Here is a 14255-nt window from a genome sequence, read left to right on the forward strand (position 1 = left end):
GTAACAGAATAAAGGCTTTTGTTGTGTATAAATTAGAATTGTGAGCTTGGAAGAAATTTTATTTATTTATTTTATTATTTTTTAAATGTATTTTTTATTAGTATACTCATTGTTCAAATCATACTTATTCTTTTTGCCCCTTATCCAATCTCTCCCTTTCCCGTTCCCTTTCCCCCTCTAATAACCATAGACTTGTTCTCTCCATCTGATAGATTAACTGTTCCTCTGTTGGTTTGTTGCCTAGATGATCTGTCCAGCACTGAGACAGGTGTGATCAAGTCCTGCCCTATTATTGTAAATCAGATGTTTCTTCTATTACTCTGGAGTGTGCTTTGTGGAGAGAGAGGACCTCTTCTATTTTTTTTGGTCTCTGCTGGTGCCGTTCCTTGTGTCAATGCAATTGAGAGTCTGGTGTGCCATCTGCATGCATGGTGGCTGTGCATATGACTGCTGCTATAGAGACCAGCTGCTTTTGCAGCAGCCATGGGAATTGCGGTGGCTATGGTGGGCTACCTGTGTAGAAATGGTGTTTTTGGTGTGCTCTTTACCTCATTGCAGCTGGGCTTGGCTTCCCCCAGCTCCATGCCTCGTTCTAAGATATTGTTGCAGAGCAGTTGTGGTGGAGAAGGAGAGGGTAGCGGGGAGGAAGTAAGGTGGGAAGAGGGAGAAGAAGGGGGGGCATGATTGGGGCCTGTAGCCCTCCCCCTCATTTCAGCAGGGGAGACCAGGGGGTTTCCAGCAGTGGCTGGGTTGTTGCTGGGCTGGATGTCAGGGGTGTGTGTCTGAAGCCCTTGGCACACCACCACCCTGGCTTGGGAGCCTGGGGTGCTTCTGGTCCTTCTAGGTTTTATAGCTGTTCTTTGGTTGTGTTACTAGACCTTTACTAGTTAATATCAAACTTTGTCTCTGATCTGTGGGTATTTTGTTTTTTCTTTCAGTTCTGTGTTGGATTATTCAGTGTTCCTACCACTTAAACTCTGCACTGGAACTAATTTGTTGTCCTTTGCTTACTTCTAAAATGGAGGAACTTCCTGTTGGGATCAGTACTTGAGCCCTGTGGTTGAGCTAAGCTAAATTTCTTCATTGTTGCTGATTCCCTGGGAAAGGCTTTTTGTGCAGCTCAGGTTTTAATGGTTGACCTTGTAGGTACTTCCGGGTCTCGTGAGATCTGGTGCACCTGGGTTGCGTAGAAACTCTGGTCTGGGCCTGAGACTTTTCAGCAAACTGCTCCCCCTGCAGTTCTATATTCCTGACCAGTCTCCACTGAGTGGTCCTGCACTGACTTGAGGGCAGATTAGCTGTCCACACAGTGCCCCAGTGTTCCCCTTGTGGGCTCGTCTCCCCCACTGCTGGCACTCCGAACATTTCCCATGGGCCGGGCCATGCACAGATCCCTTGTGATGACTCTCTGGCCTCTGAGTGGCTTCTTTTTTTTGCTGTCTGTGGCTCGTTGCTCCTACGTGGGTCCACAGGTACCCTGTTAGTGGTCTTCCTGGCCTGAGGACCACCAAGGCCCTCTTCTCCCCTGCCACCTCCAAGCAACTTCATATGAAGGGCACAGCTGTGGCTTTTGCCAGCTTGCTCACCAGCTCCAGCCTTGAAGGGGCTGGGGCTCGAAATGGTGAGAGTGGTCCTTTCTTTTTCTCATTGTGGCTTCTCCTGCCTTCAAGAACTCTGTAGGTTTCTCCTTCTCTTCCCCTGGGATCTAGCAGCCCCAGCTTGACTGTCATTGCTTTTTACTAGTTGTAAATTGGCTGATTTGTGGGAGAGAGTGACACTGGAGACTATCTATTCTGCCATCTTGACTGGAAGCCCAGAAGAAATTTTGGAAAACTTCAGGCCAAACATCTATGTCTGAACCAAGTGTGTTGACCTCAGTGATCAAGCAAGGAACGTCTTTTCCGTTTGGCCTCAGCAGCACTCTGCCTAGAGTCAGGGGAGGACCATGGCCTGGGCCACCCTGGAGAGCCCTGTGGAGTTCATCATCAGAAGGGCCTGGCCTGTGTGAAGTTCCCCTGCCAACCCAGTGACCCATCCACACACTTCCACGGTGATATTTTCGGTGTAGAATTAGGTGTAGCAGAATCCCTTTTCCATGGCTGACAATGTTGCCCATCTGTAAAGTCATTAAGCTCTTGCACTCTAAAAAGAAGGGAAGAGGTAAAAAGTGGGAGCAAATTGGGAACCTGCTTGAATGATGGAAGCCTGGGATTCACACTCTGCCCCAGGGCTCTGGTGCCCTGGTATCCTTCTCTTTAAGGGAGTGTGGGAGTTGAGCATTAATGCACGGTTCATCTCCAAGGCAGGGCGCAAACCAGATTAAAAACACACACTGAGATGAAAGAAGTAGGCTTGGAGTTGGAAAACCAGATTCAAATCCAATCTCTGCCATGTATTGGCAGTAGCCATGCCCAAGTTTCCTCTTCAGTAAATACAAATTTTTATCTTCCTCATAGGGCTGTAGTGAGTAAAATGAATATTGCAGGTGAGAGTGTTTTGTAAACATAAGGTACAATATAAACACAATACTATTTTTAAAAGGGACACCAAAATATCAAATGTATAGACAGGGACAGAAGAAGAGAATCAAATGGAATTGAAACATCTATTTCCATGATTAGTTTGTTTTGTTTTGTTTTTTGGCGGGGGGTGGGGGTTGTGGGGTGGCTCTATCTATCTTAGTGCACCAAAAAGCAGGAATCTGCTCATTTGGTTATATCTCTGTTATGATCTGCTTATTCTTCCTCCTTCAGCCTGAGACTCCACAGTCAATCCTTAAGGTTTTTATACATCTACAATGTACACCTGTTTATGTGTGCAGATCTGGCATTTGGCAAAATTATGGAGGAAGCAATATTGCCTATAGTGACCCTAGATGCCCCCTTTGAGGGATTCTTCCCAAAGCAGGCATGGCTATTCCAATTTCTGAGAACAAGGTGCTCGTATTCTCTTCCTTCCAGTTCCCCTATCTGGGAAATAGAGAGCTTGTGATATTTCCAGGGATATTGACATTTCAGGTGGAGGACTAAAGCTTTATTCTGTGATGATAGAATTTCTGGTGTCAGTGAACTGGGTGGAAAGGTATAGTATTTGACTTTTCTGGTATCCTTGAAACCATAATACATAAGCTTCCATCAAGTTATTGGGCTGGCTTTGTGGTAGAATATTTACTAGCCCTCAAAGTGTCATAAATTGTATGATCCACATTATAAGTGCTATGGGATTCCGTGAAATGGATCCAATTGCATTACTTTGTAGGGATTTTGTGAGACTCAAGAAAACAACAGCAAAGAATAAGCTATTGTGCTCTTCCCATGATAAGTACCATTGCAACACAAGGGCACTAACATCCCTTATGCCGGCAGAATCTATTCAGAACCATAGAAAGCCACAACCAGAAGAAATCTTATGAAAAGCAATTCATCTGTAGAGTGCAGTGTCATCAAACTTTAGCATGTGTCAGAATTACTTGGAGGATTTATTAAGACTCATTCCTGGGCCCAACCTCTAGAGTTTCTGATTCAGTAGGTCTGGGTTGAGTTGAAGAAGTTTCATTTCAAACAAGTTCTCAGGTGATGCTACTGCAGGCTCTTGTGGTAACGACACTTTGAAAACTATGGGCCTTATTGTTTATGGTTTATAACATGCTTTCACATGCCTATCCCCCATGATCTTCACACACCTGTGACCTTGTGACGTAGGTGCACTCATCACAGGTGAAGAAGTAAGCTCAGAAAGACTGTGACTACTGAAGTTCACACAGCTAGTGAAGAGCAGAGCCCCTAGCCTCTCACTCTTACCATTCTTTTCCTAGTTCTCAATTGTACCATTACAGAATTCTAGGATGTCAACTAAGCATGCCCAAAATGAGAACCTTGATCTTCTGACTCTTCTTGTACGAGTCATTTTGTTAATTCTTCTTTGTGATGGTCACCTTGCCTTTAGCAGTCTATAGTAATCGGAGCATTTTGGAAATTTATGAAGAAATATTTCTAGGAAGAAGTAAAGGGATGGGAGGAAAAAATTTCCATGAAGAAAGGTCTGTGGGTGATGAAAGGAACAGTTAGGCAGAAGGAGGTGGGAAAGGAAACCAAGGAGAGGCCTGATGAAGGGAAGGGAAGGGATGAGATGGGGGAACAAGCTATGTGTAAAACGTTAAGAATTCTGAAAGACCTTCTATACCACTTAAGTATTTGGCTTTATGGGACAAGATGTCCAGTCTTTTGTCTTTTAGTCACTTGGTTATTCTCCCACATCATCAGAGGTCTAGTCTGTTTGTGATGTAACATGTTTGCAAAAACCCTCCCATACACCCTGGTATTCATTGCTATTTGCCATTAAAGTAGTGTCCGTCTTTGAAAAATTATGGGGCTCTTGATATGGTTCCCTTTCAGCCCCACGTGTTCCTTGTATTTATTAAAATGGAACACTAACAAATATTTATTCAGCTTTATAGACATGTTGGCAATAAAGATTACTGTGTGTCTTCCTCTCATGGTGACTGTTTTGCTCAATACATGATTGACTGAGATATCTTCAGTGTATTATAAACACAGATTAAAAATAGCAACCTAAAGAAACATAAAACTGACAAATAGAAGTTCCATATTTCCGGAGTCAATACAGTGCCAACCTGGTTATTAAAACATGAAACAAAAAATTCTTAGTGAGTTATCTAAGTTTGTATAATGATTTTTTTTAAATAGGTGGGGTTTTTTGGGTCCTACAATGTTCCTCTTCATTTATGAAAGTTTCTCAAATTGGAACCTTTTAAAAAGTTGCATTTTTTTCTGCCTGTATTTCTAATAACCTAGGAAATATAAAATCTGGCTATTTTATTACATTTTCAAACCCACAGTCCAATTCCAACTTCTAGCATCCATTTTTGACCATAATAATCAAGTTGAGAGAGGTCACTGAATTTTCATACTGCATTTTTGTCAAACAGAAAGAAAATGCTCCTAAATTGGCTAAGTACTCTCTACTTCATTAATCAAAGGGGATTAAAGAGATATGGAACACTCAAGATTTGTGGTGATTATTTCAAAGAGTTTTATTAGTAAAACTGAGGAAATGAAGAGTCATAACATTTTTGTGATTTCCAATTTTATGCTTCCTCAAAATCTTGATTTAAAAGTTAAAAAAGCTTATGTCAGTATCAAGGATTTGTGACTTAGATTTTTTTTTCTTCCTTAAATGGTAAGAAAAGTAAACAGTTCCACATAGATGGTAGGTGCCAGGTCTGAGAGATACTGGTGTCATTTGAACTTAAGTTTTGTTTTGTGAATTTAATATTTAAACAACTGCTCTGAAGAAACAAAAAGGAAACTATAATGTTTGAACTATAAAATTTCTGACGTTTGTTGACTTTCTGGATCTCCCCAACAACTTCCTGTCCTCATAAATTTGCTCCTGTGGTTGATTGGATGCAGATTTGTATTATTTTTCCATTACAGAGTGTGAACATACCAGTTTTTATTTCCAGTAGCTAGCTAATGCTTTTAACCTAGAGGTGGCTGTGCAGTAGTGTTGACTAAGCCCAATGCTGGGTGTGCTATGTGTGTGTGTTCACATTCATGTTCAGCATGTGCTGTGGTGCTGCACTTATGTGTGTGTGTGTGTGTGTAAATACCTGTTTGACTATGTTCTCTGTCCTACTTTACCTGCTTTGGGGTTATCACTATTGACTGTTGAATCTTAAATACTAAAGCATGTACTGGAAATAAAAATTAAGCAAAATACAAAGACTATTAAAAAACCCACTGAGTTCTATTGCTATATTGAATGACAGAATGCTATTAACAAAAAGGAGAGCCATGACAGTGGCTTGTATCTTACTTGGGGTGGGGAATTAGGTTCTAGAGTGAGGGCATAAAGGTAAGAACTAAGACCAAGCAAAGGAAGGGCAGGGTCCTGTCAGCACCATTTAAATACATTCCTACCTCCCTACATTTCTCTTTCTGTAACTGGATATATTTAGTTAAATTCATATAAGTTATATGATTCAACTTGATGGTATGCGTCAGAGGGTCTACAAGGTTAATCTTTGCAGTAAACATATAAGATGGATGATCTTATCTCTTTTAAAGGTGAGGAAACTGAGGCTCCAAGAGGATAAGTGACTTCCTCAAAACAATATAGCTAGTAGCTGGCAGAGCCAGGATTTGAGCCCAGATCTACCTGGCTCCAATGTCTAGGCTCTCCAATACACCATATTAGAATGTTAAGATCCCTTGGAGATCATGTTTTACAGCCAATTTATTTCACAGTTAGGAAACTTAAGCCTTGTTCCCTTCCCTTGGTCAGCATGGATAATGGGGTGTTGTCTATATATACTAGACTCTGCCAGGATTTCCCAACTGGGGAAGTGGAGAGGATTTGGTGCATTGGAGAGTGGTAAATAAGATTTCAGAATTGGGTCGAGGAGAATGGGAATGAACCAGTTAAAAGAACTGGAATTACTTTGATGTGAAATGCAAATCCTGCTCTTCAAGTGAACAGTTTACTTGATTAAGGATAAAGACCAGCTGGACTCTATTTGCAATGAGGCCAAAACAAGAAGGAAGGACTTTAAATTCTGCTGGATGGGATATAAGTCAGTTGTATGAGAAGTCCTGATGGTGGTGTGGGGTGGGGATGGCTGTGGGGAGGGTGGCTGGTTAGCACCGTGGGATAGGAGGCTTAACTAGGCCAGGAGCAGCCTTCTACAGGGCTTTCTGTTTTCCCCACCCAATCTTGGAATAGCATTGCCCCTCACATAACTACAGTTAAGAGGTAACATTTTCTTAATTGACCCATCAAACCTTCCTGTGCCCTAAAAATCTTTCCACTCTCTGATCTATCTTGCTCACTGGTGTTAGAGCTATTTCAGGAAGCACAACTCTACTATCATTTCTCTGCTCAAAAATGGCCCAGAGAAGCCAGAGCAGCTATTTTTACAGCGTGGTCTATAGACCCCCAGAGGTAACGTTGCCAGTTGTAGCAAGTAAAAATACAGGAAGACCAATTAAGTTTGGACTTCAAATAACCAAAAATTTTTTTTAGTATAATTTTGTCCCATGCAATATGTGGGCATTCTGTATTTTATCTGGTAACCTTACTTGGGAGACTGCAAGACATTTTCAAGCGATCTTTGAGGTCAAAACTATTTTCATAGTAACACTAAGACGTATTTGTCTTCTCTACTGTGCTGACATTTGCACCAATGGTACAAAATCAACAGTGTTTAAGACTGTTGTTGTTTAGCACGAATCATGGCAGTGACACCAAAGTGTACTGGTGGACACTGCATTATGCTCTGTCATGCACTCACAGTAAAAAATCAAACAAAAAACCCCAAACCAAACCAAATCAAAACAAAACCGCCCAGTTTTAAGAATCTCCTTATGAAGCAGTAAAAATTACTAATTTTATTAAATCTCAGCACTTATGTAGATGTCTTTTTAATATTCTAGGTAACAAATTGGGATAAATGCATAAAACGTTTCAGCTGCATACAAGAACTGTCTCACTGTGTGATGGTTTGAGGTAGGAAGCTGAGTTACTTTTTCAGTGAACATCATTTTTACCGACAAATTATGGTTATTCAGATCTAAGTATTTGGCAGATATTTTCTCAAAAATGAATGAAGTAAGCCAGTTACTTCAAAGAAAAAACTTGACAGTATTTGTGCCAATTATAAAACTTAAGCTTTCAAGTAAAAATTAGAATTTTGAAAAACTTCTACCTACCACAGAGAGCTTGACAGCTTCCCAATACTTAGACTTCCTGATGAGATTGGTGGTGATAACAATGAATGTAGTTTTTTGATACTGTATAATGAAATGTGTGAACATTTGGAAAATCTGTGTAACTCAGTGCACCAATATTTTCCAGACAACCAATGCATGATGTTACCAAATGATGCTTGGGTAAAAGATCCAGTCAGACTGCAATATAGACTGAAAGTTTTTAATGTAACAGAGTATAAAAAGTTTCACTGATATAGTTTTAAATTCCACATTTCAACTAACGTTTAAAAGCTGAGTTTTGCTATGATGCAAAGAAAAATATCCACAGTTATCTGAAAAGGCTATTATTGCAGTTCTCCCTTTTCCAATTATGTATCTATGTGAGGCTGAATATTCTTCATATACTTAATCCAAACATCATCTCACTACGGATTAAATGCAGAAGCGGATATGAGAATCTACCGGTAGTCTTTTCAGCTGGACAGTAAAGAGATTTGCAAACAATGTAAAAGAGTGCCACTCTTTTCACTGTTTTGTTCTGGAAAATAGTTACTATTCATAAAAAAAATATGTTAACATGTAATGGGCTTATTACTATTTTAAAGTGAATTATAAATGATTTATAAATTGTTCTCAGTTTGAATTTTGAATATGGTAACTGTTAATAGGTAAAATCTACATAGCAAAAGCTCTTCAGGATCTACCATAATTGTTGAGTCTAAAGAGGTTCAGAGACCAAAAAGTTTGAGAACCGCAGCCTACCAGATAATATGCAGACTGGTGAGCCAGACAGTAGGGCCTTTCCACAATCCTGCTCCATTCTGCCTTTGCAACCTTACTTAGTACCATCTCCTAGGTACCCCTAGGTCCCAGCCTAACCATCTACTTACTGAGCTCTGCACATATTCTGGACTTTGCGGCCTAACTTTGTGCAGTCATTCCTCTACTTGGAACACACGTCTCCACCTTCTTTATCCGCCTATTCTGGTGGTTAGCGAGTCAGGGCTATCCTGTTAGCACCAGGGCCTGTGGATGGAGAGACACATTCAGACCCAACTTCACAGTTTGTTTATGGATATATTCTGCATATAACCTTCAGATCTGTTTGTCTTCCTTAATTAGAATTCCTGGTGTACACAGAACCCAATTTCCCCTCTGTTTTATATTTTTACCATCTAAGGGCCAAGTGTACTGCCATAAACTTTATGGGATTTTTGTAAATATTAGTTGACAGCTTCTAGTGCTATCTGTGAGCTTTTATAATCCTGTGCAAATTAATCACAGTGTTTTGTGCTTGCTGTGAGCATAACACTTGGCAGTTTGGGGAGGGGGCTAAGGAGGTGATCCTTGCTTAAGGACCTGCATTGTGGTTGGAGAGACAGGATTTATAGCCAAGAAGCAATCAAATGAAGACTCAAGAAAGTATGTCATCAAAAGAATAACCAGGTGCTGTAGGCTGTTAGGGAAGGGGACATGGAGATGGGGCACATGTGTATTCACAGCCATGGGAGCAATCAGAGAAGGCTTCTAGAAGTAGGTGGGGACTTGATGGAGGGTTGTTAAACAGGGAAGGTTTAGTCAGAGGTCAGCAAATAAACAGGAGCCAAGGCAGAGTCAGAAATGAGCACAGCATGTTCAGGGCCTAATGAGGAGAGTGCTGACCACAGCGAAGGTGAATGGTGCGAGACGATAAGGTTGAAAGCTAGTCAGAGGAGTTCAGGTTCAACACAAAAGGAAATAGGAAACAACATCTTTTTGGTTAGGGAAGTGACATGGTGTTTTTTGAACACGAGATGGATTTTTTTGTGGAAGGAAGAATGAAGATGGGGCATCTAATTCATGATCTGGGGTGTAAGGTGGTCAGGCTTTGGATTGCAGTATCAGAAAGGTATTTTGAAATGCAGTACATGCAGGTAGTCACATCTAGAATGCCAGCTCAAGGCCTTTAAATGGGAATGTTTTATATAAGGGCTTGGGGATTAGGACCCCATAATAGCGTGTTAGTCACTTAATAGCACATGTAGCTGATTTAGAGCTAAACTCATATTCTAGCTTTTCCTCATATCTTATTGTCTCAGCCACTAAGTAATTGTGTGTGGTTTTGGGCAAGTCACTTAACTCCTCTGTGTCTTGGTTTTTGTCACCTATAAAATGAGGATATTAATAGTACCTGTATCATAGGCTTGTTATGAGAATTAAGTGAGTTAATACATGTAAACTATCTACACTAGAACCTGGCACATAGGAAGACTTTAAAATATTATTTATTCAGTAATTCACATTATCATGGTAATATAAATATTTAAATTACCCAATGAGCCAAAGCATCTAGAGCTGTACTATGTTGAGGCCCTCAAAAAAAAAAAAAAAAAAAAAAAAGCTTGCTGGAGATGTTGCCAAGATGGGACTCATTCAGAAGCTGGGATGGAGTATCAAAAACTCCAATTCCATAAACTTGTTAAGGTCTGAAGAGTAAAACCTAGGGACCTGAGTCACAATTTAATCATGTCACTTCTGAGCTAAAACACCTTCACTGGCTCTCACCGCAGAGATGAATCTGGTCTTCTGAGCTGGCAAGCAAGCCAGCCTTCTTCCTCTGGGTTTGAGCCAGCCTTTTTAGCCTCTTTCTTCCCCTTGCTGGGGGGCCCTTCCTTCCACCACTCTGCACTCCTGCTTATTTTCAAACCCATCCTACCCTGCCCTTCAGTCTCCTTTGTGCCCTTACTCATTCCTCTGCCCTGTTTATGCCCTATAAAATTAGTCGCCTGTTTTTAATAGACTTTATTTTTTAGAGCAGTATGTGGTGCACAGAAAAATTTCACAGCAAGTACAAAGTTCCTATATACTCCCTCTCCAAGCAGTATCTCCTATTATTAACATCTTGCACTAGTGTGGTACATTTGTTACAGTTGATGAACCAATATTGAGGCACTATTGTTAACTAAAGTCCATAGTTTACATTAGGGTTCACTCTTTGAGTGTACAGTTCTACGGGTTTTGACAAATGCATAATATCCTACATCCATCATTCTAGTATCATAAAGAATAGCTTCCACTGCCCTAAAATTGCCTTGTACTCCACCTATTCATCCCTTTGCCTCCCCTTCCCATCTGTTTTCAAAGAATCAATTAAAATGCCCCCTCTCCTGTAAAAACTCAGATTCCCTCAATTACAATTAATCTCTTTGATGCATGTACAGTACTTTCTTCATACTTGTAATAGCTCCTATGTTCTTCATGGTATGAGAGATGTATATACTTTTCTACCTTCACTAGATTGTCTGTCCTTGAGGGAGGGGCTGTGCCATAGATTTGTCCTGACAACACCTAACCCAGATCCTTGTTCTTAACAGCTGAAATTCAGTTGTGAGCAAGTATTAGGATGGGATTTTGTAGAAAAGGTCTCAAGAGGCTTGGTGTAGTTGTGAAATTCACATGCGCTTGCTTCATGGATAAGTTCCTTGAAGGGAACCATCTTCTATCCCTTCAGATTTCGGCTCAGAAGCAGCCATAGGTGAGGTGGGCCGGGTCAGCTTTAAATGAGCATTACTGGTAGGCCACACGGCTATCTCCCTGCTTCTCCTCTCTCCAAAAAAGAAAAAAAGGACAAGAGCCTGGTTGTTTTTTCCCTTCCAGAGGACAGGCCTCTCAGGAAGGCCCCTGGAGAGTCTTCTGTCTGGTCCCCACTCTTTCTTCCCAGGTGCCCCAACAATTGAGAATGCCCAGTGTGTCTTCTCTGGGCGTAGAACACCTTCCCATAAACACTTCTTATTTTCTTATTTCACGCTGAGGTTTTTGCTTTAAAGACAGTTATCAAACGTTCTAAAACGCTGTAGGAACATGCAGATAGGAACAAAAGCAAATAAATCGAATCCTGTGAAGTAAAAAAACAGACGTCCTTCCAACAGCCAGCACAAAGCTAAATGAAAAATATCAGTCACCCACGAGATACAGTATCTTCCTCTCTATACAGGAGCTGCCATTTGCAAGCCTCCCCCATCCCAAATATGAGACAGCGAAGGTATTAGACAAAGTACTCTCCTCAGCTCCCAGATGGGAATAAACAGTTCCAGCAGCCGTATCCCTTTGAGCAACACCGCGGTTTGAAAGACCTTGGTTTTCATTCCCTGTACCTGCCTCCAACACAAGTGGGGAGAGATGGAGAGAGGGAGAAGGGAGGTGGGGTGTACGTGAGGGGGAGGAATTCTCTTCACCCCACCGTTCCCAGAGCTCGAGGCCAGACCCGGTGCCAGGGCTGGGGGCGCAGGGCCGGGGTCTGGGGAGAAGGGTGGGGGCGCTCTAGAAATCCGGTTAGAGCTAAAGGCAGTTACCTGGGGCGGTGAGTGCTCTCTAGAGAGCCGGGCTCCCCCATTCCTCTGCAATCAGAAAGAGCCGGAGGAAGGGGTATGGGGTCCTGCCCGGCTCCGGAGGAGTAAGGAAGCCAGCCAGAGCCCCGCGAAGAGTGCGCTCAGATACCGCAGCGACCACAGCCGCTAGCACCTGTGCTCCCGGGGGGCGGGGCCTCCTCCAGGTGTGCGCCCAGGGACGACGACGCGGACGGCCCAGGCCGGCCGCGGGAGCCTGGCGGGCGAAACCCCCTCCCCAAGAAATGCAGGGGGAGGAGCGGTTAATCCGCACACCGCCGGCGCGGGATCCACGGGCGCCGCCCGCCTCTTTCGGGGGAAGCGGGAGAGCCCACCCTGCGGCGCGGAGGGGGTTAACCGGGCGGCCGCGGCTGGAGCGCGCAGGTCAGCCGAGCCAGGCCGGGTGGCGGCGCCCCGAGTCCCACGCGGCGGCCACGCCGAGCTCGCGGGCCGTGCGGGAGAGCCCCGTGCCGGGCGGCCGACAGCCGAGGCGCGGCAGGGCCCGTGGGAGGCTCGGGGCGGGCGGGGGGAGGCGGGGGACGGCGGCGGCGGGCGCGCAGCGTCGCCAAGGCGAAGCCGGCGTGCGGCGCGGCGCGGCGGGCGCTGAGCGGGCGGGCGGGCGAGCGAGCGCCTCCGTCCCCGGATGTGAGCTCGGGCTGCCCGCGGTCGCGAGCCAGCGGCGGCGCGGGCGGCGGCGGCGGCGGCGGCGGCGGGCACCGCGGCGGGCGGGCGGACGGGCGGGCGGGCATGGGGGGCGCTCCGGGCGGCCCCGGCGGCCGGGCCGGCATCGTCGCGCCGTCCCTCCGCTAGTGGAGGAGACCAAGCCAATTCTCCTTTGCAGCAAAAAATTACGTGTATATATTATTATAATATATACATCTGATTTTATTTTTTTAAAAAGTTTATTTTGCTCCATTTTTGAGAAAGACGGAGCGTGGGTGGCGAGTGTTTTTTTTTTAATTTTTATTTTTTATAAATTATCCTTATTTTCTGTTATTTGTCCCCGTCCCTCCCCACCCCCTGCTGAAGCGAGAATAAGGGCAGGGACCGTGGCTCCTACCTATTGGTAACCCCCTTACCCATTCCTCCCCCGTCCCAACGCCCAGCACAGTGCCCTGCACACAGTAGGCGCTCAATAAATGTTCGTGGATGATGATGATGATGATGATGAAAAAAATGCAGCATCAACGGCAGCAGCAAGCGGACCACGCGAACGGTGAGCAGCCAGAGACCGGGCACCCGCTGCCAAATCTCATCCTTGTCATGGTCCTCCTCTTCCCACCCCCTCTTCCTTCTCCCCCCAACCCCCATCTCCGATGCGCTGGGTGGGTTGAGGGGGTTGGCGAGGATGCTTCTAGCTCGGTGTCATCTACATAGAGCCGGGAGATGCGTTGACAGCCACTCGGTTCCCCCCTTCAGGCCCTGAATGTCAGAGTTAATTCTGCATTTGTGGGGTGGGGGCGGCCGTGAGTATGTAGAGTACTGTGCAGCCAGAGGGGCAGCGAGTCGAGGTGATTCGGGTTCAGTGTCCTCAGGCTCAACTTTCCTCCAATGCCCCCCAGCGATGGAGGGGGGGGCTGTTAGTTTTCAGCCTGAGCCCCATTTCCAGCCTCTTGTCGCCTTTCCCTCCTCCCACGCCCCCTGGTTTACTAGGAATAAGGTCCCTGGTGGCATTCGGAAAATTCTAGGATTGCCCGGTTTTACCCTTCGCGCCGGTGGGTGAAGCACACCCCTCCCATCGCGGGGGAGGCCCGGGCTCGGCATCTCGGGGAAGGGGTCGGGTGGAGCGTGTATTCCTGCTCCCAGCGCCGGCTGTGCACACGTCGGTAACCTAGCAATGCCCGGGGAGTCGCTGCCGCTGTGGGTCTCCCCTCCCCAGCCCCGGCCCGGGCACCACGTGCAGTTTCCACGCCGGCCGTCCAGGGCTGGGTCGAGGGAGGCTGGAGCAGCTCCTGGCTAGCCAGGCTCTCTTTGGAGATTGCCGGTGCCCCCCCAACCCCGGTTGGCTCGAAGCCTTTCCGGGTGAGCGCTCTCCAAGGGAAAGGCTTGGCACGACTAATCCCCGGACTCCGGGCTCCGATTGACTGCTGCCGGCCCGCTCTGCCCCCTTCTCAGGCTGGCAGGCAGACATGTGCTTGCGTTGACTCTTTACTTAGCAATA

The 14255-nt window shown here is 45.0% G+C and overlaps 1 protein-coding gene across 3 annotated transcripts in view; it reads left to right on the top strand.

Moving 5' to 3' along the window:
• Nucleotides 1-13243: 13243 nt before the first annotated feature.
• CACNA1D (calcium voltage-gated channel subunit alpha1 D) overlaps nt 13244-14255 on the top strand; it is a 300823-nt gene continuing 299811 nt past the window's right edge. For all 3 annotated transcript variants that reach the window (XM_063113920.1, XM_063113921.1, XM_063113919.1), the window contains exon 1: nt 13244-13310. In XM_063113920.1, coding sequence (XP_062969990.1) covers nt 13244-13310 — 67 coding nt within the window. The remainder of the gene's footprint in view (nt 13311-14255) is intronic.

Source organism: Cynocephalus volans, chromosome 11 (assembly GCF_027409185.1).
Source record: "Cynocephalus volans isolate mCynVol1 chromosome 11, mCynVol1.pri, whole genome shotgun sequence".
Taxonomy (NCBI): domain Eukaryota; kingdom Metazoa; phylum Chordata; class Mammalia; order Dermoptera; family Cynocephalidae; genus Cynocephalus; species Cynocephalus volans.